Source organism: Podarcis filfolensis (genome assembly GCF_964270895.1).
Source record: "Podarcis filfolensis genome assembly, chromosome: 15".
NCBI lineage: Eukaryota > Metazoa > Chordata > Lepidosauria > Squamata > Lacertidae > Podarcis > Podarcis filfolensis.
The window spans coordinates 2,344,584-2,369,157 of NC_139618.1; the positions used below are offsets into that span (position 1 = coordinate 2,344,584).

The 24,574-nt window shown below is 48.3% G+C and overlaps 2 protein-coding genes across 2 annotated transcripts in view; both read right to left on the bottom strand.

Annotated features, from left to right (window-relative positions):
• Positions 1–4,021, bottom strand: part of SLC6A4 (solute carrier family 6 member 4) — a 38,441-nt gene extending 34,420 nt beyond the window's left edge. The window contains exon 1 of the mRNA XM_083587659.1: positions 2,486–4,021. The gene's annotated coding sequence lies outside the window, so the exon portion shown is untranslated. The remainder of the gene's footprint in view (positions 1–2,485) is intronic.
• A 5,181-nt stretch (positions 4,022–9,202) lies between these two features.
• BLMH (bleomycin hydrolase) lies at positions 9,203–24,521 on the bottom strand. The gene is made up of 12 exons (XM_083587850.1): positions 24,368–24,521; positions 21,099–21,296; positions 20,906–21,015; positions 20,566–20,707; positions 19,894–19,982; positions 19,204–19,296; positions 17,377–17,532; positions 16,420–16,578; positions 16,253–16,320; positions 15,293–15,410; positions 13,566–13,635; positions 9,203–10,150 (listed from the first exon to the last, which is right to left on the bottom strand). The coding sequence occupies exons 1-12, from the start codon at positions 24,378–24,380 to the stop codon at positions 9,999–10,001; spliced, it is 1,368 nt and encodes a 455-aa protein (XP_083443976.1). The 5' UTR covers positions 24,381–24,521; the 3' UTR covers positions 9,203–9,998.
• Between the last annotated feature and the right edge of the window lie 53 nt (positions 24,522–24,574).

The following is a 24,574-nucleotide window of genomic DNA, read 5'->3' on the forward strand; positions in this document are numbered from 1 at the left end:
GGCTGTGGGAATATGAACCATTTCTCCCAAGAAGACCACTGGTTATATCTCATTTAAGTTCTGCAGCACTCTAATTAATTAACAATAAACAGAACCAAGTACCTATTAGAAGCCTTTGCAGTCACACACTTCTGCATGTCTCCAAGTGCCGGGCACAAGCTAGTGTAAGAACACAGCGGTCCCCCTGCAGCTGGATCAGTCCCTAAAGGGGACCCATCTCATCCATCATCCAGTGTCCACAGTGGCTGACCAGAGGCTCCATTGGGAAGCCCACAAATTAGGAAATGATGGCAACAGCCCTCTTTCCAGCTGTTGCTTCCCAGAAACTTACTCAGAGGTAAACCACCTCCGTGCATTCAGGTTCCACTTGGCTATCCTATCTCTCAGCTTTCTGCAGTCTTACCCCTCCACGAAATCGTGTGACCCTTTAAAGCCATCTAAAGCCAAGATCCTCGTTCTGTGGCAGAGGATTCTGCGGTGGTGGACCATTTCTCTGAATCAGGCTGCCACTGCTGTGATTTAATATATCTTTCAAAACCTACCTTGTACCTCAAGAGTTGGTGAAGCACGTGTACAAGCTTTTGCATTCCACAGCATTCTTCTTCAAGCAGAGCTTTGTGAAACTCAAATAGCTTGCATATTGTTGCCCCTTAACCTAAGTGAACACCCAGCAAAATGTCAAGTGCATTTGCGCCTAACGCTCTCAAAGGCAGCTTATTCTCCAGCTGGAAAACTGAGCCAGAAACCCTGCACACTTCTGGAGGCTGATGAGAGCTTCATTTCACTTTTATGTGGTATACCACCTTTCTATATTACCATACACAAGGCAGTTTACAAGTAGTAATCCAAAACATCCAGAAGGCACCAGGTTGGGGGAGGCTGGTCTACACTCCTGTTTCCATTTAAAACACAATGCAAAAAAAGAGCATGGAAGATTTGCCAAGGCAAAAGAAACTACCAACCAGCTCTGTATTGCCTACACTGACTGGCAGCAGCTCTCCACCTGGAGATGCTGGGAATGGAACCTGGGACTTCCTACATCTGCTCTCCGCACTGAGCCACAGCCTTTCCCTGCACTTTATAAATTTAAAGTCACAGTAGCATATGTGCTCTTGATTCCCAGATTTTCAACTGGTTCCCCACGAGAGGCAGAGCCAAGCTGTGCTATCAAGAGGCATGGCGCTGTGATGCCAAGAACGTGAGAACGTGTACTAGGAATCACTTTTATATTAGCCCACCGGGTTCCAAAGTCCTAAAAACAGGTCAGAAACAGAATGAGGGGATATATTTATTTTTTGATGACCCTCTTCCTTGAGAGCAGATCGGAACTAAGAAGGCACAGAGACATTCCTCATTCCCTCATGCCTATGTATGGCCCCCGGGGCCAGGGGCCCGTCCTTGATTGCCTGTGCGGTAATGAGCCACCTATATGTCTTTGCAACTGCCTTAAGAAACAAAAGAACCCCAAACATATTTTCAGATATTTCCACATCTGCTGCATCTCTCTCCTTTTCAGCTTTCCCAATCTTTTTAATGTCCTTGGAGGTCAAAAGCACCCGTCATCCTGCACTTTATACCACATTTGTAATTTTCATAGACCCATGCATGTTGTGAAATTTGTTTCGCTTCTGTCCAGTTCAAGTGAAGCATCGTTAATTTGTCACCAAAATAAGCTCCTTCCGTTTGCTCTGTAAGGAGGGGGACACCCACATACCCCTCTCACCTGTACAGGTGTGTGAGTGAGAGAGGTGTTGTGAAAATATGAAATATTTTGACATCAGTAAACTGCCAGGTAAGCTGCGGCAGTTTGTCCTGTCTTAACCAACATGAAAAGCAAGGTGCCCAAGTTAACTGGATCGTTGGTCTTGTTTGAAATGTCTTGTCCCTGCTATTTTTTTTGTTTAAAGCACACTTTTTCTCCCTCCTGCCCTCTTTCTAAAATAAGGAGGTTGCATCTTGCAGTACGGCTAAGGGCTGCTCCGATCACTCGGTCAAAAGCTGGTTGAAACACGCTGCTCACCCGTCTTTCAGAGCTGACACTAATAACTGAGATAGCAAGCATGTACAGACAGAAAAGCTGAAGAAGGAACACATTCTTAACTCAAGCAAAACTTGAAACAGCAACAAATAAATAAATAAATTCAAAAGGCTCCCTTGTCCCCGTCCTCCGCCCCCCTGTCCCCGTCCCTTGGAGCTGCAGGAACATTTCACTGTCTGGCTGTCTGTTTTAAGTGCAGCAGGGGCATAAAAGCCTCTCATGCAAATATATACAGACTCTTTTTTTGGTGTGCATTACCATTGCCATCTCAGGTTTTTGTTTTTTAAAAAAAATCAAGATCTAAAAAGATGAGCAAAAGCACAATTAGTTCTGCTGGGGAAGGCGAAGGAAAAGACCCTCCCCAGCTTCTGTCCCATATTCACCAAACAGGGCACTTTTAGGCATCTGCATTTAGAAGAGGTGGGGGGAGAATAAAGCGTAAAATACCTGGCGTGTCCCAGCGGATTCAGGAGCGCTTCTCCTGCACTGGCTCATCCAAGCCGGCCTCACCAATCCCACCTACATTTGCTTTGGATCCTATGGGTCACTTTGCACCGGGGACTGTCTTTTTGTACACCCCTTCTTCTCACATGGTCCGATTCCCAGATAATCTGCTGCCAAAGAGCTCTTTAAGATGTTTTTACGTCACTTTCTTTCTTCTCCTCTCTCTTTCTCTCTCTTTTCTATAAAGTCAAATAAACTTTTTGCCTTGCCAGGAGGGACTGCAGCAGGCTGCAACCCTCCTCCTAGAGGTGGGTGACTCCACACACAGAAAAAGCAACCAGCTCACAACAGCTCAGAGCAGCGGCGGCGGCGGCGGCGGGAGGAGGGCTCCAGGCACAGCAATGCATGAGCCTCTGGGTTGGAGTCAGGGAGGGCAGCCTGGGCTGCGGCTATAAATGGAAGCGCGAGGGGGGGCGAGGGAGGGGGGGTCTGCAAATGGGGGCAGATGATGAGGCCAGGACAGGTGTCCTGCCGCTGTGGCAAATGTGAGACTGGGGTGTGTGTCTGCTTCTGGGCCACATTAGGAGAAGAAAAACAGACTTTTGCAATTCTCGCCCGTCCTTCTCCATTCTTCACTTTAAGCAGAGGGGGGGAATGCAAAAATTGTCAAGTGGAAAGGGACTTGGGGTTTGCTATCAGAAGTTGCTCCCAAGCAGGGCTGGCCCAAGACATTTTGCTGCCCAAGATATTTGTTATTTCTGTTACACAGCTTTCCACCAAAGAGCTTAAGGTGGCGTACACAGTTCTCCCCCATTCCCCCCTCACAACAACCCTGCGAGGTAGTTTAGGTTGAGAGACCATGACTGGCCCCAAGGTCACCCTGTGAGATTCCTCCCCAAGTGGGGATTTGAACCCTGGAATCATAGATCCTCATCCAATGCTCTTAACCACTACTGCACAAGTTCTGGCATAGGCATCCAAGATACCTGAGGCAAAATGAAAATGTGACACTCCCTTTCTCTAGCAGTAGAAAGACAATAGTAGCAGATTAAGGAGCTTACGAATTTGCCTGCCCTTTCCTAATACCTAAAATTTGCTGCCTGAGGCGGCTTTCTCACTCTGCCTAACAGCAGGGCAGGGCTAGGATGGAACCCGAGACTGATTCAGCTGCTTTTAATCACCACAAACACTTCTCCCAGAAAGGAAAAACAACTCATATCCACATACCCCACACAAAAAACATCCCAACCACAAATTTCCTTCCATGAAATGGTAAGATGAGTGGCAGAGCACACACTTGACTTGCAGAGGGTCCCTGGTTTGATCCCCAACTTCTCTAGTTTAAGAGGGACCAGGTGATGGAAAGGAGCTTTGCCTTCTTGAGATCTTGAAGAGATGCTACCAGTCAGAGTCCACACTGCTGGGCTATAGAGGGACTGAGGTCACCTCTAGACTTTCAGCATTTTGCAGGAAGGATTTCAGTCACCAGAAATCTAGGTTTGCACCACTCACATTAGTTGAAGCACTCTGGTGCAACACATCCACTTAAAGAACAACGACAGGCTTTTTACATTTAGGAAAGCAACGGCAAAATGTGATTAATGGGAAGGCGTATATAACTGCTGGTACTGTAGAGACTGCTCACTGTTGTGTAACTTCCCTCACAAAAAAATCAGAACAAATCTTCTGTATATTTTGGGAAGCGGTCAGTCTGTCCGCCCATCTATTCTTTCAAGGCTTGGCTGCCTCTCGAGATATTGCCTCCAAACTCTGCACAAGGTGGGGCAGCCGTCTTTGTTGACATCAGGACCCTGGCCTCCATTTTAACCCAATATGGTGGGCTGAAACATGGTTTGGGCAACTTGTGCAATCCATTTTAACCCAGTAAAGAGTGGACATTGTATTATCTTCACATAACTTTGGGCAAGCAAATAAGGTTGCATGCTCAACAAACAGGCCATCTGCAGGAGACTGACCTGGAATAAGGCTGCTTCCTTTGGACTTTTAATGGTTTTAAAAGAAATGTGCCAGGAGAGGCTGGAATGGCCCAAAGCGTCGTACTGATTGATTAATCTGATTGATTGATGGGACTGATAACTTTATTTTTCTGTGCCGCTTTTCAAATGAATCCCAAAGCAGCTTACAAACAATAAATAAGAGTAACATAGTCAAACATAATAGAACAGCACAAACACAGCATAAATCATATTTACAATCTATAATACGCTATTAATAAAGGAGCAACTAAACATCACAGTTAACACCAAAATCCATAGTGTACGTTTCACAAATAAATGTGGCAGTTATACTCTATAAAACAACGTTAAGAACATTAACAGAATAACAACTAAAAAAATAAATAAGCTAAGCACTGTTAAGTTAATACACACACTTGCCATGCCTCCATGACGGATAAGCTGTCACTTTATTCAGCTCATTAAAATACACATAATGCCCGTTGTTGGCCGGGGTCCTCAGGTAGGGAGCCATGGTAGAGACAGTGGAGCTTCCCGGCCTTCTGCCAGTGGTACGGTGGATGTTGACTTCAGGTCCAGGCGTCGTGGATGAGGAATTCGTCCGCGTCACTGGTCCAAGATGAGCCTGTCCCTTCAGAGCAGTGAGTTGCGGCTGCAGTAGGTGCAGAGGCCGACCGGGGGTCCTGCACCACCTCCCTACCAGATGCACTGTTGGGGGGGAAATGTGCCCTGCAATATTGCAAGGTGAGATTTGGTGATCCCTTGAACTCCTGCTGCCCCAGTTTGGGCTCTTGAGAGAACCTTGGGTTTGGCAAGCCCATGAGAGCTGTAGGGTGGATCATTGAAGCAAGCAGGGGAAATGAGAATATTACATTAGGTTAGAGTGTCAGACTAGGACCTGGGAGATCTGGGTTCAAATCCTCACTCAGCTCTTACGGGGTGGCTTTGAGCCAGTCTCTCTCTCACACACAAGCACACTCAGTCTTTAACCGTCCTCACAGGGTTGCTGTGGGGATAAAATGGAGACAGCGAGTGCCCCCTTAAGCTCCTCAGAGGACAGGTGGGATATAAATGTATTAATTTAACTGCATTGCAAATAACAAGGGAGGGACGGCAGCCTGTCCCCACCAAAGGGATTATGAGACACAGGAGGAAGGTGGGAGTCTGCAGGGATCTCTGCGGCAGCATCAGTCCTGAGAACAGAGGAAGAAATTGCCAAACATTTCTCTTTCCTGCTCCCCCTTTTGTTATTTCATCCTTTTCTCCACCCCACCCCCTTGGATAAGGAGAGGAGTTGCTGCCATCTGAAGACCAATTGTGGGATTGCACTGGTGGCTTGACAGGTTGAGGGGGACCTGGGAGAGTGGTGCCTGGGCCGAGGGGTTTCTCTGTGGAAGTGGGGGTGACCGCATGGCCGGATGGTGCTCCTGTCCTCCACCCGAGATGTACCAACACAGCTTTAATTGGTTCTCTGCCGCCTCCTGCCACCCCAAATTGGGCACCAAATAGATTAGGATTAAAATAGCTGGCAATTGTTAGGACAACGGGAGGAGATCTGAGTTGCCTGGATTACGAGGGGATCGTCTCAGCCCTTCTCAGGGGAGGCGCCGAGTCCGGATTACCCACGAAACATTCCTAGAGGCTGCTCAAAAGAGGCTTTGGGGCAGACAAAGGGCTGGGTTGAGAAAAACAGCTTGTGATATAGCATGGGGTTGGGATAAGGGAAGCTGTGGCGGCTGCATTTCAAAAACGGAGGGGGGAATGGCATTAATCTCACCAGGCACATCCAAGACCTTCTCTTGGGAGGGTAGAGTAATTCGCTTGTAAATGAATGAATGAATGAATCAAGGCTTTTAAATACCGCATCACTTTCTCTCTCCTAGGGCATATAGGAATTTGTTGCAGTCTTCTGAATTGGGGGGGGGGGGCAGGAAGCAAGATTCCTTCCTTTAGGGAAGGAATTGAAAATAAAACTGTTGATATAAAAATCTGTGGAATGGTGGAGTACTGTGTAGTGTTCCGAATGGATATTGTGGAGCTGGGAAAGGTGCAGAAATGAGCAAAAAAGAGCTTGCAGGATCAGGCCAATGGCCCATCTAGTTCAGCATCTTGTTCTTACAGGTGCCAACCAGATGCCCCAATGGGAAACCCACAAGCAGGACCTGAGCACAACAGCCCTCTCCCCTCCTTGGGTCTCCAGCAACTGGCATTCAGAAGCATGGCTGCCTCCAACCATAGAAGCAGGCTATATTCATCATGGCTAGGAGACCGCCTTATAGAATCCTAGAGTTGGAAGGGACCCCAGGGTCATCTAGTCCAGCCTCCTGCAGTGCAGGAATCTCAACTAAAGCATCCATGACAGATGGCCACCCAACCTCTGCTTCAAAATCTGCAAGGAAGGAGAGTCCGCCGCTTCCTGAGGGAGACCGTTCCACTGTCGAACGGCTCTTACTGTCAGAAATTTCTTTCTGTCGTTTAGTCAGAATCTCCTATCACTTGAAGCCATTGGTTTGTGTCCTACCCTCCATAGTTTAACTATGTGCTGCGTGAAGTGTGGTTTTTTTCTGTCCTGAACCTTCCAACATTCAGCTTAATTGGATATCTGAGTTCTTGTGTTAAGGTAAAGGTAAAGGGACCCCTGACCATTAGGTCCAGTCGTGACCGACTCTGGGGTTGCGGCGCTCATCTCGCTTTACTGGCCGAGGGAGCCGGATTACAGCTTCCAGGTCATGTGGCCAGCATGACTAAGCCACTTCTGGTGAACCAGAGCAGCGCATGGAAACACCATTTACCTTCCTGCTGGAGTGGTACCTATTTATCTACTTGCACTTTGACGTGCTTTCGAACTGCTAGGTTGGCAGGAGCAGGGACCGAGCAACGAGAGCTCACCCCGTCACGGGGATTCGAACCGCCAACATTCTGATCAGCAAGTCCTAGGCTCTGTGGTTTGTGTTAGGAGGGAGAAAAAACTTCTCTCTCTCCACTTTCTCCATGCCATGCATAGTCCTATAAACTCCTATCATGTCGCCTTTTGCTTGCCTTTTTTCTAAACTGAAAATCCCCAAATGTTGCAACCTTTCCACATTCCTTTGAGCATTTTGATTGCCCTTTTCTGAATTTTTTCCAACTCTACACTTTCCTTTTTGAGGTGAGGCGACTGGAACTGTACATAGTATTCCAAGTTGCAGTTCAGCAACATCTGGAGGGCCAAAAGTTCCCCACAGCTGGTTTAGACTGCTGAGCTAGATCGACCAATGGCCTGAGACTGTATCAAGGCAGCTTCTTACACAAGCTAAACACCCTTTTTAAAAAAAAAAATTCCAAGGGACTTAAGAGACTTAAAGGCAACAATTAAAATAGGTCTGTTACTCCAGTGTAGATAGATGTATTAAATGCATGAAAGCATGCAACTTTTAAAAAACCAATAATTTAAAAATAGAAATGGCAGGAATTCTTGCTCAGGGTCAAGACTGCTGTGCAAAATGGGTGTTTGCTTTTAATTAGTTTGACCCAATAGCTGGATGGATACAAAATCAGTTGCTTTATACCAGGGGTCTGCAACCCATGGCTCCGGAGCCGCATGTGGCTCTTTTACACCTTTGCCGCGGCTCCGGGGCGGATACTAGCGAGGGGAGGAGGCGCATTGTGCGCCCCGACACTCCCCACTGTGGCAGGCGCTGTACTGGCTGTGACGTCGCATGGGGGCGGTGCGTGCATTAGTCACGCACCGTCCCAACGTCACCTTCCCGCCCGCCCACCCGCCCGCTACATTGTAAGGGGCATGTACGCTGGTCACTGCATTGAAAGGGGGCATGTACGCTGGTCACTGTTTTGAAGGGGAGTGAAGAACACACACACAAAAAAAGGTAACTTGTTAATTTAACATTTATGAGGAGGAGTAATTCTGAGGGGTCAAACAAAGAAATAATAAAAAAGTGACAAAAAAGTTATTTTTATAATGACGAGTTTTGCGGCTCCCAGTTTTTTTTCCTTCGGAAACGGGTCCAAGTGGCTCTTTTTGTCTTAAAGGTTGCAGACCCCAGCTTTATATGCTAAGCCTGTCTTAATGTCACCTAACTTTCAAGATGTTAAACATATGTTGAGGACTAAACTGTTTTATTAGAGATTAACTCTGCGACCAGCTTTCAGTAAGAACCCATTCAGTTTCATCTCTCCTCTCGCCAAGTTCATTCTGATATGCCCTACGTTTTTTCTCCCCATTGCTTTAGTTTGGCAGATTCCCCCCACCCCTCTCAGAGCTCTCTGATCTGGCACCAGGCTTAATTCCCAGAGACTAGTGTGGGGATTTGCCAACCTGGTATTGCTGAGACTACAACTCCCATGACCCTTGACCCTTTGGGTCATGCTGGCCAAGGCTGATGGGACAGGAGTCCCAACACCATGCTGACAGACTGCAGCTAGCTGGGGATCAGTGGGGGCTTGATCTGCAGGTGTGGCTTGTGCCAAATCAGAAGTTTCCAATGTGTGGAAAGAACCCTTGGCCAAGAAGGACCCCAAAGCAGACGCCTTATGCCATGTCAAGACTATTTGCCCATCTAGCTGGCTAAACTGAGCTAGTAGCTCCATATTGTCTCCTCTGACTGGCAGCAGCTCTCTAATGTTGCCGGCAGAGAGGTGGGAGTATCTTCTCTCACCCCCCGCTGCCTCATTCATTTGTTGGCAATATATTTTGCTGTTTGCCAGCAAATTATGCATCAATAATATCAATACAGGACACCGAAGCTCATTCAGCAAAGTGTTTTTATTCAAACGCTCCATAGCACCAGGTAGTTGTAGATGGCATTCAAATAAAAACGCAGCCATTTTTTAAAAATCCCATTTTACCCAGGAACTGGGCATTCTGGAATGTAGCCTTTGCAGCCACTCTTTCCGTTGGTTCAGCTGAGCCTCAGTGGTGGTTATGGGGGGGAAATCCCCTGGGCTGTGATTCAGGTGCTCCAGGGAGATGGCTGTTAAATTCAGACCACATCTCAGTTGGAAAAGACAAGACAGATGAAGATCATGTAGGAAGTGCGCAGCATCGTGCACCATGGGTTATATGCCTCTCTCCACAAGCAAGCAGCCAAGCAGCTCAAAATCACAACCAACAAGCAATTAATCTCCACTTGGTGGCCCTTTGTGGTACGCAATCACCCCAAGCGTTCATCTCACCCCCCCACCCGTCTTTTTCTATACAAGGTTTGCATGAAAGAATCATTTCTGAAGTTTTAAAATGAGTATATGAATAAAATAATTTTAGAGGGTGTTTTTTAAAAAAAAGAAAAGAAAAGGATTATACTACAATGAAAAGCACACATGTCGACGCAAAGGTTGCAGAGTAGCCCTGTCCACAGAAAAAGCACGGTTTCCTCTGAAGATCCACAGGGCACCACTCTTCAAGACTGGCACCTCAAGTGGGAGTTTGCTCATGGGGCCACTTGGCGTTGGCTCCTGGCCCTCCAGATCCCCCCCACATGCTTGCTTCAAGGTTGACCAGAAGGAGGCAGCAGAGAGCCCCCTCAACACACACACACACCAGTTCACTTAGCCAGAGCGCCCATGGGGTCCCATGCAGGCAAGACGACTGGCTCCTGGTGCATCACAGCTAAGACGTCCTCTGGCACATGCTTCCTGTCCACCACCACTTCGTAGACGTACTCGGAGAACCAGTCATCAGTCATGATAAGGTAACCTGGAGAAGAGGAGGACGGGACAAGTTCTATTAAGAGATGCTCAGCTTAAGAGGTGCCACCTGGGGGACCCCTGCCCTCTATGCCACACTGAAATCTAAGAGGGCAGCCCTGCAAAAACTGCATGGAGGTAGACTGCTTCTGAACATTAAGGACCCATTAATTTTCACAGCTAATTGAATACAGGCCCCTTTCCTTGCTTTGTACCAGCGGACTGGGTGGTGCTTGCAATGTCAAATGTGCTTCGGGGAGGGAAATAGGCAAACGAAGCTCAAACTGCCATCCCAGATCAAATTCCTCCCTGGAACATTTTTCTGCCTTTCCTCTGCATCAAGAAACACCACAAGTCAAAAACCTACAAGGAACAGATGAGGTCTCACGTGGTGTCTCTTGTATTTGTGTTTGGAAGCAAAACCCTGGAGCTTCCAAAAGCACCACTTTACAAACCCAGAGTTTTTGGAAATTCCTGAGTGACCGAGGATTGGCCTTTCAGGTTTCCTCTAGTGGCTTTGCCTCTGCAATTAACAGGTCAGATGCTCCAACCCTGTCTAAGATCTGACCTTGCCTTTCAACAACAGGATCACAATGCTAAGCTGGTAAACCCAGACCAGGCGATCTGGACCCAAAGCACCGTACAAAAGGGTTAAGCGTTTCCTCCATAACTCATCATCCTCCAGCTAAGCCCCTGAGTCTAATCTTGCCTCTGTTGTTTCAGGCAATACTCTATCAACCCTCTTCAAGGACTGACGTTGGGCCTTGTTATTTTAATGCCTCCACGCCTAGCCAAGCCTGAGTGCCAAATCTAACATCCTCATTCTTCACCTCTTCCTTAAACAAGGGGCCTGCCAGAATTCTGCTTGGCCTTCCCACACAAGCCCAGGCTTTTTCAAGAGGCCAGCTATCCCCAAAACCCTCTCCGAGGGCCATATCTGCAAATGACGACTTTGGAGCAGCAGCTAGAGGTCTGCCCTGGAGGATGTGGCGTGGGAAAGCAGCTAGAAGAGGAGTCCCAAAAACATGGGTGTGGGATGCTAAGAACTCATTTGGAAACCTAAGAAACTGTTTCACAGGTTCTGCAAAATAGCCCTTCCACAGAAGAAAAACTGGAAATACCCCCAAACCTCCCATGCAGCACACCTACACATGCCCCCCAAAGAAAACATGTATTAAAAAAGCAGGTAAACTAGCCAAAAAAAAATAGGCACCCACCCCCCGCAAACATAGAAGGCCCAAAACACTATTTTAAAGTAAGGTTAGAATTGGGAGGGGAGGGGCGAAGCTGACACCAACACCTGAGGGTTCCCACAGGCATCGCACTGCAGAGCCCAGCCTTAGAGCCAAGAAGCCCTCCGGACAATCTCGCCCCAAGCAAGAGAGATTGGTTAGGTGGTGTCCTAAGCTAGCAACTGCTCTTCTGAGCCTCAGCACACCCAGCTGCAATGCAGAAATAATGTTAGTACAGTAGTACCTCTGGTTACGTACTTAATTCATACTGAAACTGTTCTTAACCTGAAGCACCACTTTAGCTAATGGGGCCTCCTGCTGCTGCCACGCCGCTGGAGCACTATTTCTGTTCTCATCCTGAAGCAAAGTTCTTAACACGAGGTACTATTTCTGGGTTAGCCGAGTCTGTAACCTGAAGCGTATGTAACCCGAGGTACCACTGTAGCACTAACCGCTGCTGCCCTGTTTTATAGGCCTGTGTTGTAAGGATCACTAAGACAGAGGACTCAGGCGTGGCCAAATTCTGTGCCCGCAATACACATGTATTGAATCAATGCCCAAGACACATTCTGCAAGGAACCCACATCGTCCTTACAGAAGGAACATTGCCAGTCGCCTTGGCCAGCCTTCAGGCAATGAGCCTGGGGCAAGCGGCTCTCTTCTTCAGCCTGATTCTCCCCGCCACCCCAAACGGAGGCCTACCTTGCAGGGCAGAGAGGCTCTAAAGCATTTTGCCTGCTTGGCAAGTGGAAAAGAGCAGCCGCAACCAGGGTTGGCCATTGCAAGGGACTGATTGGGCAGAGGTGGCGAGAGGGCTCTGCTTGGCCCCCAAAGTGAGAGGCCCCCAAAGTCTGCTCAGGGGCAAGGCCAGAGCCCTCGAGGAAAAAGCCCCATTCAGGCCCCATTCATTAAAAGCAGGCTTTGCCTCTGAGTGGGAGTGAGACTTCCACGTAAAACAGCAAGAGGCTAAGAAGCTCAAGGAATCAACCTCACGCCTCCTGGCTGCCCTGCCAGGAGGCTGGAGAAGGTAAACTCTGAGGAATGCCGGTAATCTGTCTCGCTTTCGCCGGGTTATTTTTAAACTTTGAATGCTCAAAGTGGTTCGCACTCGTCTCTTGTGGTTGATGGCAGGAGTGTGTGTGTGTGTGTGTTTTTAACTGCTGGAGCAACTCTGGGTTTTAGCACGCTCATAAAACAGATGGGTAAACGAAGGGCTAAGAATAGCTGTGCCTTGACCTCAAGGCGGCTTTTTTGGGAAGCGGGGGTGAGGGCCACCTGCGCGCCTGGATCACTGAGACAGTCCTTGCGCCTGCTGTTCCACGAAAGCTCTTGTTATGCAAACAGAAGCTCCAGTCTCAATGGGAGACACTGGTACACGCAGAAAAGTCTTTGGCTCTTTGAAATGGCCATGGGTAGCATAAAGGCTCGAGGGCACGGTGGGCCCTTGTCTTCCACCAACTCCCAGGGGAAGTGAAGAGGGAAACGGAACACATGTGGCAGCTACAATTCTGCTAGACAAAGACGCTGCTTGTTGTCATCCCAATTGTACAACCAACAGCAAAAGTTTCCCCCACTGGAGGCTGTTCGAAGAAAGGGTAATGAACTTTCTACACAAAATAAGATTACATCAGGAGCTTAAAGGAACGGCAGCCCAGTCAGTGCTCATGTGCTCGCTCTCGCTCTCTCTCTCTGTGCAATAAACCACATGCAGGAATTCTATAATCTCTGCCTTATGACCCCGGAGTAATTAAAAGGAGGTGGGGGACACACACAGCCCAATGGCGATCCTGGCAGAGAGTGCAGAACACAGGAAAGGAGGGAGGTCCAGGAGCCTCATCACAAACCCAGGAAAATTCAGCGTTGGGAAGAGACTCTAGGTTGGAGAGGCCTGAAGTGATGGAGGGCAAAAGGGAAGAATTCAGTCAAACCAGGCCTCACCAAGGCCCCCGACCACCAGCCTGTCAGGATTCTGCTAAGGCAGAGAGGCAGGGCAAACTGCATAGGCTTTGAGTGCTAAACTGGCCCAGAATTAAGCTCGCTATTCCAATATACATGCTGTTGAGAATCATAGTACTGGAAGGGACATCTGGAAGTCATCTAGTCCAACCCCCCTGCCCCAAAATCCAGACAACATCCCTGATGCAAAACAAAAGGCCAGCCCAACTTTCAGCATCCGCGTTAGCAACACATTACCTTTATTCCCGCGGTCTTCGCCCCATGAGTTCTCCACGCGCCATTTTTCGAAGCAGCCTTCTTGCTCAGGCTGGAAAGGGGGGGAAATGCAGGGGTCAACAGGAGGAAGAGCCCTGCAGAAAAGCTTCCCCTGGCCAGGCCGATTTACACTTGCTTGTGGATTTATAACAGAGAAATAAAATGCCTCCCTTACCTGATAGATGACACCTGCGCTTTCATTTCACAAACTGCTGTGAAAGCGTCCCTCACCCGTGCCTTTACAACCCCAAATGCTAAAAGCCTGGTATCTGGATCACATAAGGAGTTCTACAGTGTGGAGAATATAGCATGCGGAATATTGCAGGCCTAGCTAGACATGTAGTTTTATTATGGATATTTTATACAGTGTATATATAAAGCTACTGATTTTATCAATATTTTGATATATTGGAGAGTGGGAAGACCCTGCAACCCACCTTGAGGTCCTTGCAGGCAGGATATACATGTGGTAATAAATAAAATAAATCATGCTACAGTACTTTTAAAGACTTTGGGTCCAAACTGTGCTCAGGTCCATGCGAGGCAGCTGGAAGAGATGGTGGCAAGAACCTCTGAAGGCCTGACTGGAATTGCTTTCAAGCTCTTAAAATTCAATCAAGCCACATTTAGCTTAGTTTTGAATGCTGGCAAGGATTAAACATCCCTCATGGGAAAAGAAAATTACATCACAGTTGTAGTTAAAACCTGTTTGCACAACAGGTATTTTTTTACAAAAAGGGGGGGAGCCCCATGTTTTAATACCTGCTTTCAGCCTGAAGAAGCTTTTAGTGAGAATTATAAATCTGCCAACCGTTGGCAAAAACAGCCCAGGGGCATTGCGGCTTTTAATCTTGCCTTCCTTCTCTGTTTTAACGTTCTGGATTTCTGAGGTGAGGAGCCTCCAAATGTTTAGACAAGCCTTTTCTAGCAAGGACCAAGTGGGGCAGAGTGGACTGAGCATCCCTCTTGGATTAAGGAGAGAGAGGAGACACACAGTAAATTTAGAAAGCTTTGGAAGGCTGTGTACCTGAAATGCATAATGTAAAATAACAAGGCATTCGCCATGGGATTGTGGTGGTGGTTGTGGAGTCCCTGTACTGTCCTTGGGGGAAGAGCAGCTGCCTCTGGTAAGGGGGGCAGTTTTGGTGGCCTCAGTGCTATTGCCACCAGCATCATCCAGATATCAACTCTACCGTTCTATGATTCATCATAGAAGAACGGTGGTCTTTGTCGACAAGGCACTTGAGAAGAGGGATGGGACCCTCCACCAGCTCCCAGCACCCCAGACCGCTGGCCATGCTCTTGCTGAGGCAGGTGGGTGTTGGGAATCGAGTCTCTGGAAGGCCACAGATGTTCTCTGCATGTTGTTCTCTAAGGGGCATCCTCCTCTCAGTGGAAGCATCCCTCCGTCTCTCACGTGTATGGAATACAACTTCTTAGAGCAGAGATGGGGAATCTTTGTCACCCTCTAAATGTTGCTGGACTGCTGTTCCCATCATCCCCTGACCAGGCTGCCTGGGGCGGATGGGAGATGGAGCCCAAAAACCTTTGAGGGCCACCGGTTCTCTGTCCCTCTTTCAAAAGCACACACTGTCCCCAGGAGGATTCCATGAACAGGTCGTGCGTGCAATTATGGTCTGGTTGACTGCCATAGAGGTGGAAAGGAAGGGAAGGAACTCCGCCACCCGCCCTGCTGCCCCAACACCCACCTTCTCAGTGAAGGCAGTAATGACCATGGCGTGGGTCATCAACGAATCCCCAAAGATCAGCCGCTCGTCCTTGTTCATGTTCTTGACTGACACGCCAAACACCAGCTTGTGGTTAAATCTACAAAGCAGCACACATGAAATGCACGTTAAGTGTGGAGTTCAGAGAAAGTGAATCCTAAATTGCGGAGTAAACACATTTATCAGGTCGGCTCCATGATCACTGCAGATGGTGACAGCAGCCACGAAATTAAAAGACGCCTGCTTCTTGGGAGAAAAGCAATGACAAACCTAGACAGCATCTTAAAAAGCAGAGACATCACCTTGCCGACAAAGGTCCTTATAGTTAAAGCTATGGTTTTCCCAGTAGTGATGTATGGAAGTGAGAGCTGGACCATACAGAAGGCTGATCGCTGAAGAATTGATGCTTTTGAATTATGGTGCTGGAGGAGACTCTTGAGAGTCCCATGGACTGCAAGAAGATCAAACCTCTCCATTCTTAAGGGAATCAGCCCTGAGCGCTCACTGGAAGGACAGATCGTGAAGCTGAGGCTCCAATACTTTGGCCACCTCCTGAGAAGAGAAGACTCCCTGGAAAAGACCCTGATGCTGGGAAAGATGGAGGGCCCAAGGAGAAGGGGACGGCAGAGGACGAGATGGTGGGACAGTGTTCTCCAAGCTACCAGCCTGAGTTTGACCAAACTGCGGGAGGCAGTGGAAGACAGGAGGGCCTGGCGTGCTCCGGTCCAGGGGGTCACGAAGAGGCAGACACGACTGAACAACAACATACAGGAGCAGTTAAGCATGAGGTGCAGCAGATCTGCGATCCAGCGGGCTCTGAGCTTGCAGAAGAACAAAGAAATGGAGGCAAAGCAAAGTTTGAACTTGACGTGCACACCCACAATCCCCAGGGGGACTGTGTGCAGGATCCCAGCTCTCTTCCCCCACCCGACAAGCACTTACATATTCATGTCATTGATGCCCAGTTTGCTGTTGAAGTGCTTCCCAACGTCACAACCAAACCACACGGCCTGAGGAGAGAGCAGGCGACAATCAGGACCCTTCAGTTGAAGCAAAGAGCAGGAAGACACTGTGCTAAGGAGCAAAACAAAGAAAGGGGCCGGCCAAACCTCTCCATCCCGAATAGAAGCGGCTGCCAGTTTCTTCAGGAGCTCGATGGGCTGGTTGTTGTAGAGAGTCTTCCTGCCCCCCATCATGTTACTTAGGTACTCCACCGTGTAAAGCTGGTTGTATTGGTTCTGGGGCCGAGGGTCGTTCACCAGGCAAACCTGTTAAGTCAAAGGGCTGAGTTAGCGCAAGAAGTTAATTTCAAGGAGGTCACTCCTCCCAACTCTGCTGGACCCAGCAATAGCAGCCAACTAAAATGCTCACAAGGAGAGCATGGCCAGAGATGGCCATTTCTTGTTTGTCCCCAGCAGGTGTCATTCAGAGGTAGGCTGCCACTGAACCTGGAGGTTCCATTTCAAACAAGATGGAAGTTTGGAAATAATATGAGGGGTGCCGTTTCTCAGCAGCAAATATCCTCTGCTAGACTCATCTCGGTTTTGATGTTCTGGGTCACAATTTTATCACCATCTGACCAATCAATGCTTGGCCCCCAAAAAGAGATCTGGGGTTGGAAATCTGGTGGGCCTTTTCGTAAGGATTTCCAACTAAACATTAAGAAGAACTTTCTGACAGTAAGAGCTGTTCAGCAATGCAACCGACTACCTCGGAAGGTGATGGACTTCCCAGCATTTGCGGTTTTTCAAGGGAGGTTGGGGGACCATCTGTCAGGGGTTCTTGCAGTTGAGATTCCAGGTTTGCAGGGGTTGGGCTAGATGACCTTTGGGGGGATCCCTTCCAACGCTACAATTCTATGATTGCAGCCATGCCACAACTTTCGAACAGACCGAAGAGGGGTTGTGGTATTAAACGAAAAGAAGGGAGCAACAGACTGGGAAGGCTCCAGGAGACCGTGTGGGGCAGGGGTGTGTCTTATCAGCTTCCAAAATCTAAAAAGGATCTCACAGAAAGGGGGCCAGTGATTGTCCACAGGCTGCCTTGTGTTTACCACATTGCCCAACCTTGCTTTCCATGTCGAAGATGGGCTTGACGTGCTCTTTGTAGAACTGCAGGGGCGAGATTGGCCCGATCTTGTGGTAGGCCTTCTCCTTGTCGTAGAACTCCCAGCAGAAGGAGTCTGGAGGGCTCCCCAGGCAGATGGTCACTATTCTGAACACCTGGGGAGGGAAAGCAGATTAGTGGAAGGTGGAACCCAGACACCTCCCTTCAAATCGGCTGGAGGGAACTGATGCTTATGACTCACAAACCCTCGTTTTGCTTAATTGCTCGCTATGCTTATAAGCTGCTGTTCCGCCGAAGGCATCAAGCGGGTTTATAGCTTTTTGAACAACAGCGTGGAAACTAAGCAACGTGACACAGGAGGCAAAAAGGAACAGAAGGGGAGAGGAAATCTATGGACTCTTTCATTCTGCTCCCTAATAAACGTTACACAATGGTCAGGTGGAATGGCCACCAGTTTGATGGAGGCAGTTCTGGGAGAAGAGCCGGGGAACCCAGCATGGAGCTGCAGTGCCTTGGACAGCAGCAAAAAAAATGATATACGTTGTTGTCTGCTGCCCTCTAGTGCAGGCACCCTGGACGGACACTTAGGGAGGCACCAAGGGCTTTGCAGAAATGCAGTGAAGGACTCCTGTAATGCGACTCCTGTAAAAAAGTAAAATTAAAACAGCCTGATACACCTTTCCTCTTGGCAGCTTTGGCAACAGAGAGAAGAAAGAGTGCCCCTCCAAATTGTAAAGAGCACAACCAAAATGCATTCACGGTGGAGCTCTGCATCTCTCTGATAAGGCGCCCCTTTCAGAGCTGCAAAGGCTGGTCCAGCTGTGCTCAGTTATACTTTTGACAGAAGATTAGTGAAATTGCCCTAATCAAGAAGCAGGCATGTTACGCTTCCTCCCAGGCAAAGTTCTATTCCGATTTAAGAAAAAAGGGACTTGGCTTGCCTCACACGAAGGACACAGTGAGGCAGCAGGATCTACAAAGCGTGATCATTTACCAAGACTTCGGAGGGCGTGAACACACGTGCCACCCCAAACTCCACGTGCAACAAGCCTGCCACCACCAAAAACGCGAAACACCCCTGGGGAGGCCTGTGAACAATGTGCTCTTTACAAAATATGCAATGAGACAGTTCAAGCTCATCCTAGCAGCTCTTCCTTTTTTATCCATGGAAAATTTATACAGTGGAAATCTTGGGATCACAACAGGAGAGTGTGAGAGCAAGTGTGGTGTAGGGGTAAGAGTGCTGGACTGGGACCTGGGAGAGACGAGGGCCTGAATCTCCACTTGGCCCTGACACTCACTGGGACCCTGGGCCAGTCACAGCCTCTCAGCCTAACCTGCTTCACAGTGTTGTTGTGAGGGTGAAATGGGGAAGAGGAGAAGTAGGTATGCCATCTTGAGCTCTCTGGAGGAAAAGGTGAGATATAAGAAGAAGAAGAAGAGTTTGGATTTGATATCCCGCTTTATCACTACCCGAAGGAGTCTCAAAGCAGCTAACATTCTCCTTTCCCTTCCTCCCCCACAACAAACACTCTGTGAGGTGAGTGGGGCTGAGAGACTTCAGAGAAGTGTGACTAGCCCAAGGTCACCCAGCAGCTGCATATGGAGGAGCGCAGATGCGAAGCCGGTTACCCAGATTACGAGACTACCACTCTTAACCACTACACCACACTGGCTCAATAAAAACTAAGGTGCACTTGGAAAGTCTTACAGCAGAATGAGAAGCATCATGACTGGGGCCCTGTGCAGGGAGAAAGAGGGGGCAGGGACAGAAAATCTCTTTTTACTCAGCCATCGCATTTGCCCCCACACCAAGAGCAGCTGACCTCCTCTATCACGGTGTCCACGGCTGCAGAGAGCTCATCCTTGTTGCATCCGGTCTCAACCATATTCCTCAGGCGGAGGCAATACTCTCGCATCTGTTTGGAAGAAAAGAAAAGCGGGAAAAGCAAGTTCTAAATGGCAATCTTTGTGGCACGCTAACAACACGCTCAAAGTTCAGGATGCTGGAGCAGCCAAGATGGCTGAGATGGCTGATGGGGGATGCAGCCCAGAACATCTGAAGAACACCAGGCTAGAATTTACCTTTTAACAGATTGGAAAGAAAAGATTCAGTGCCCATGGATTTGGACCTTAGCAAGCAATGCCAGGTGTCAGCATCTGAACAGGAAGGTTGTGAAAACTATGTCAACTCATTGTGTGTGTGGAGCGGCAGGTCTGTCCAAAGGCCCACCTCAGATCTTAAGGGCTTTAATAGGCTTTAAAGGGACTCATCTGATCGCCTATGGCAAATTTAATCTTCTTGGCAAGCCACCAGACAGGAAAGCTTCACTTAGCATCCTTTTTTTCAGGTCATCAGTGTGCTACACAGGATACCTGCAGGCAACTAAACCTTTCCATGGGGCTTGATCATTTTTAAGGGCTTATTTACAAGCCTGAGCTTAAGTTTCCAAACTGGTAAGAAGACAAATGATTTTAGAGATGGTAACACTCTCTCTGCCCCCCCCTTTAATTACCTTGTGGTTCAGAATGTCATTCATTCGTCTGGAGGCCTCAGTGGTGTGTGATTCAGGGAAAACCTTCTTGGGGACTACGCCGTATTTTTCTAGGAAGGAACAAGTTTTAGTAACCGACCAGAACCGATGGGCCGAAGGAAAGATTGTTCTGCCTGCTGCACTCAGTTTACGCTATGCGAAATAAGCACAGATCTTGACACAATGAAACTGTTCCCAGGCTACTTCTGTCCTCCCACATCCTTAGTCCAGGAGAGCCTTCTCACCTGTGGTGCATCCAGGTCCAGTCCAAGGACTCAGGGTAATGTATGCTGGACTTGCCTGAGAGCTTGGACATACCCTTCCGGGCAGCCTGACTCCACCATTGGTTAGCTGCATAAGCTCAATGCATACATTTTTAAAAACTACGTAAGAGAGCACTAGACTGAAGATCCTGTGGGGATCTCAGAGAGAAAGGACTCTGACTCCGTCTTGTACTGCAACTGTCCACCTCGTCAGAAGACCTTCTAAAGCTTTAGCGATTCCAGCCCCACCCAAAGAATTCTGTAATCCCAACTCCTGATTTCCTTGTCTTGGCTGAGCAGCCCCCCCCCCCCCGGCCTTGCTTAAGATGCTGGATCCTCTGCCCAGGAACCTAGGTGGACTGCAAAGTGCCTTAGCCTCAGCTTCTCTTACCAATGAGGTTCACGAGCATGTCCCACTGCCCGCCGTCATTGCAGGGATTGGAGAGCAGGAACTGCACCAGCCTCCCCTCCACGGGCTCCTTCTTCTGAGCCGTTTCCACATATGCATGCAAGAAGTAGTAACAGCGTTCAACCTGGAAATAAGCCAGTCAGAATGCAGTCAGAAACCAGGTCTGTTGAGCCCTGGTAGACTTCAAGCTAACCCACCCCGCCTTAACCTTCTGGACTTTTTACAGCTAGGATGGCCCACTTAGTGGTGGCCACCTTGAATTCCTTGGAGGTGGGATATAAATGCAAGAAGCAGAAGGCCAGTTAAATACAATTAGAAGCACCTTGTCCCAGAAGAAGAGGTACGACTGGCTGAACTCGAACTCCTCCATGTTGAACTTCTTCATGAAGGGGAGGCGCATCACGTTCAGGCAGGAGAAGATCCAGCAGCGTCCTGGGGGTCAGAGGAGCACAGCGGAGATGGGCATCGCAAAACATTAAAATGGGATGTGCAATCTCAAGGGAGGTGGCCATTACCTGAGTTCTTCTGATTGGTGATGGGCTTGCCTTCAGCAGGTACCATGTGCTGGAAGACTTGCAGTGTGTCCTGCACCACGGCTCGCTCCAGGCACACCTCCAGGGGGTCTGCGCACGTGGCCACATTCTGGGCCAACAAGTACCGGGGTTCAGCTTTCAGGGCTTGGGCGAAAGCGGAAGATTTTTTCAGGCTCAACCCTGCTAAGACAAAACAGGACAGTCGATTCAGGACAGTTGATTCTGAAAGTCAGCAACAGAGGGCACACATGGAGAAAACAGAACAAGGATGTGCTCAGGAAGGATGCTGGAAGCTCATCACAGGTGTCTGCAGACATGGCTGTTGCTGATGCCACTCATGGCGTGGCAGGGAATGTCCTCTGTCTCTTCTCAGAGACACTCTTATTACTCAACTTGTTGAATTTCTTTTAAAAATCAAGCAGGCTTTTAATATATTATGTTAATGTGTTCACCTGTTGTTTTTAATTGCCTGGTGTGGTTTTTTTTTTCATTTTATGATTGCTATATATATCGTTTACCTCTTTTTATTGTGCTTATTTACTTAGAAGATTTGTAAGCCATTTGACCAAAGAGCAGGCTCCAATAAAACAGTAGACGAAACACAAAGAAAACAAAGAAACTAACCTGAAAACAAATATACATAAAACCATCATAATAAAAGCTGCAGATAAAAATCAGTAAAACTTTTAAACAATTATAAGCAACCAGATTAACTTTTTGCTAGCTCTCTTGTGTGTTTTTAAACCGAAAACCAGAGTACATTATAATGATGATGATGATGATTTAAGTAATGAAATCCAGCAATCTCAAAACAGATCCTGAGGTTACACATTTGCCTCACTGCAATTATTCCCTTTCCAGTTTCCCCCTCCCTTCAAACTTCCTGCTTTGTCTTATAGTAATAACAGGGGATAGATGGAGATTTCAGTGTTACATGAGGCCTGAAAATGGAATAGGCAAATAATCCTGTTCATGGGTGTCTGCAGGATTTCCCCCCGCCCCCAGGCCTGGGGGTGGGGGCAAAGTAAAGCACTAAAAACGAGGAGGAGGAGGGGAGCAGGCTAGATTCCCACCAAAGACGAGACCAGCATCTGTACATTTTGCTTATCCCTCTGGTTCTACAAATGCTAGAAACTTACTCTTTCTTTTTAAAATAAAAGCTGGGAATCTGCAGGTGTGCAGGCTCCTATGTGAAGTAGACCACAGCAAAAACAACTTTTTGTGAAATGTATTCTAACACTATGCAAATATTTCTGCCTTCAGTATCGATATTATTAGGCAATGCTGCCCTCCACCTTCTTAAGGGTGTGAAACTGTTCCAGATCCACTCCTGTAATTACAAGGCCTTGCTTCGTGCCAAAGACACGTTTCCTAATAGTGCCTCACCCAAGCACAGCTAATTGCCATGTGCCAGGCTGGCGGAATTTCAATGCATGCTTATCTTGACATACAGATGTTTGACAAAAAGTAGATAAAACTTTAAAAAGAACTGTCGTTTCCCGAAGGCAACGGGGTTGACACCTACCTTTTAATTTCATATATATCTTGTCACTGGAACATAGGAAGCTGTCTTACCCTAAATCAGGCCATTGGTTTATCTAGCTCAGTACAGTGGTACCTCGGGTTACGTACTTAATTTGTTCCAGAGGTCCGTTCTTAACCTAAAACTGTTCTTAACCTGAAGCACCACTTTAGCTAATGGGGCCTCCTGCTGCTGCCGCCGGAGCACGGTTTCTGTTCTCATCCTGAAGCAACGTTCTTAACCTGAGGTAATATTTCTGGGTTAGCAGAGTCTGTAACCTGAAGCGTATGTAACCTGAAGGATTTCTGAACTGTCTTTCCCAGCCCTAAGTGGATTTGAACCCCAGGCCTTCTATGTGCAAAGCAGGGGCCCTACCATGAAGTCCCCAAAACTCATACAGCCCCCAAAACTCAAGTGGTGTAAGAAAAACAGAGTCAAGGTGATTCATCAGTAAAGGATATAGGTTCAGATCTGCAGCCAGCCAAGATGCTCACTAGGTGATCTTGGTTCCAGTAGCTATCTCTCGGGCTAAACTACCTTGCAAGGTTATTGTGAGAATAAAAAGGAGGAAGGCAGAGAGATAGTTACTGGAACCAAGATCACCTAAGTAAGCATCTGGCTGGCTGCAGATCTGAACCTATATCCTTTATTGATGAATCACATTGACTCTGTTTGGGTTGGCTGGTGGGTATGAACCCAGGACTTATTCCGCTGCAGTGGCCAAATTACGGAGTGGCCTGGCTCCCTCATGGGTCCCTTTTAAACCAGCTTTCTAAGCAAGACCACAGAAGGTACCGTTTTATTCCGACAGGCTTTTGGGAACTAACTGCTCTTAAGGAAAGGGCTTTTAATAGCGCTCTGCTGTTTTTGCTACCAGCCTTTTGACAGATTTGTTTTTACATCGTTTCAATTCCATTATCATCTTAATTACTTCTTAACTATTATCTTTCATATGTTTTTAGTGATCTGTGTTTTATCTTCATTTGTTTTAATTCTTTCAAGCCGCCTCCAGTTCCTCAAGGTTCTGGAGGAAATAAACTACTACTACTAATTATTATTATTACTATTCTTCACAGGTAGCATGCAAACCACACACTGTCCTTCCCACAGTTCCTGCCTGCCTACGCCTGCCGGGCGCCTTGTTAAGTCTAAGGGCTCTTTTAATGAGGTGCTAAATTCAGCCTTCTTTCATCAGGCAGCTACTTTGCATGTATAGCCTGCAGGGCTAGTTGCTTCCTTTATATCTCTGACATTTATACCCAGGCTTTTCTGCTTAAGTTGTCGAGGCTGCCCACCGCTCAACAAACAAACAAGCCACCCATTCTCAATAGTAAAAATCAGATTATTAATAAAAACCAGAGATCGACTAAAGCAGAGAGGAGGGGTGGGGAGCCTACAGGCGCCGGGGCGGAAATCGTACTAGGAAGGGGCGCTTCCTTCAACCCCAGGAACCTGGGGAGGGGGAAGGCACTCTGCACATGCTCAGGGACACGCTCCCTCGGCGGTGCAATCCTCTCCTCGCGAAATTGGCCGGGACTGAAGGGTGGGTGGGTGGGTGGGAAACAGGTGCCGGGGCTGAATCCTGGGACCCCGCGACTCGACGGCGCCTGTTTACCCCCCACCCCCAAAAAGCAACAGCAGCCTCCCGTTGCCATGGAAACCCCGCGCCCAGCCTCTCCCACCCCCAGCAGGCCTCTGCCGTTCCCATGGCAACCACACACACACGCACCTGGGAGACTCATCGCGGGTCTTTCGGCCGCAGCAGCGCGAGCCACCGAGGAGGAAAACCAAGGCCGGGCGCCGGCGCCGGAAGCAGCTCTTTTATAGCCTCGGAAGCAGGAAGCCGGGCCCGCGACGGAGCGCGGCGAAGGACAAACTTCCTACGCTGTCCTTCGCGGGTTCTCTTCCCCGCCCCCGTTAGAGGGGCGGAGGGAGT

What these genes read in the sequence shown, in the direction of transcription:
- BLMH (XM_083587850.1), bottom strand. An exon ending in CATGCTCGTGAACCTCATTG is followed by an intron (nt 19,983 to 20,565) that starts GTAAGAGAAGCT and finishes GTTCCTTCCTAG; the next exon opens with AAAAATACGGCGTAGTCCCC. An exon ending in TCTTCGACATGGAAAGCAAG is followed by an intron (nt 16,579 to 17,376) that starts GTTGGGCAATGT and finishes TTGACTTAACAG; the next exon opens with GTTTGCCTGGTGAACGACCC.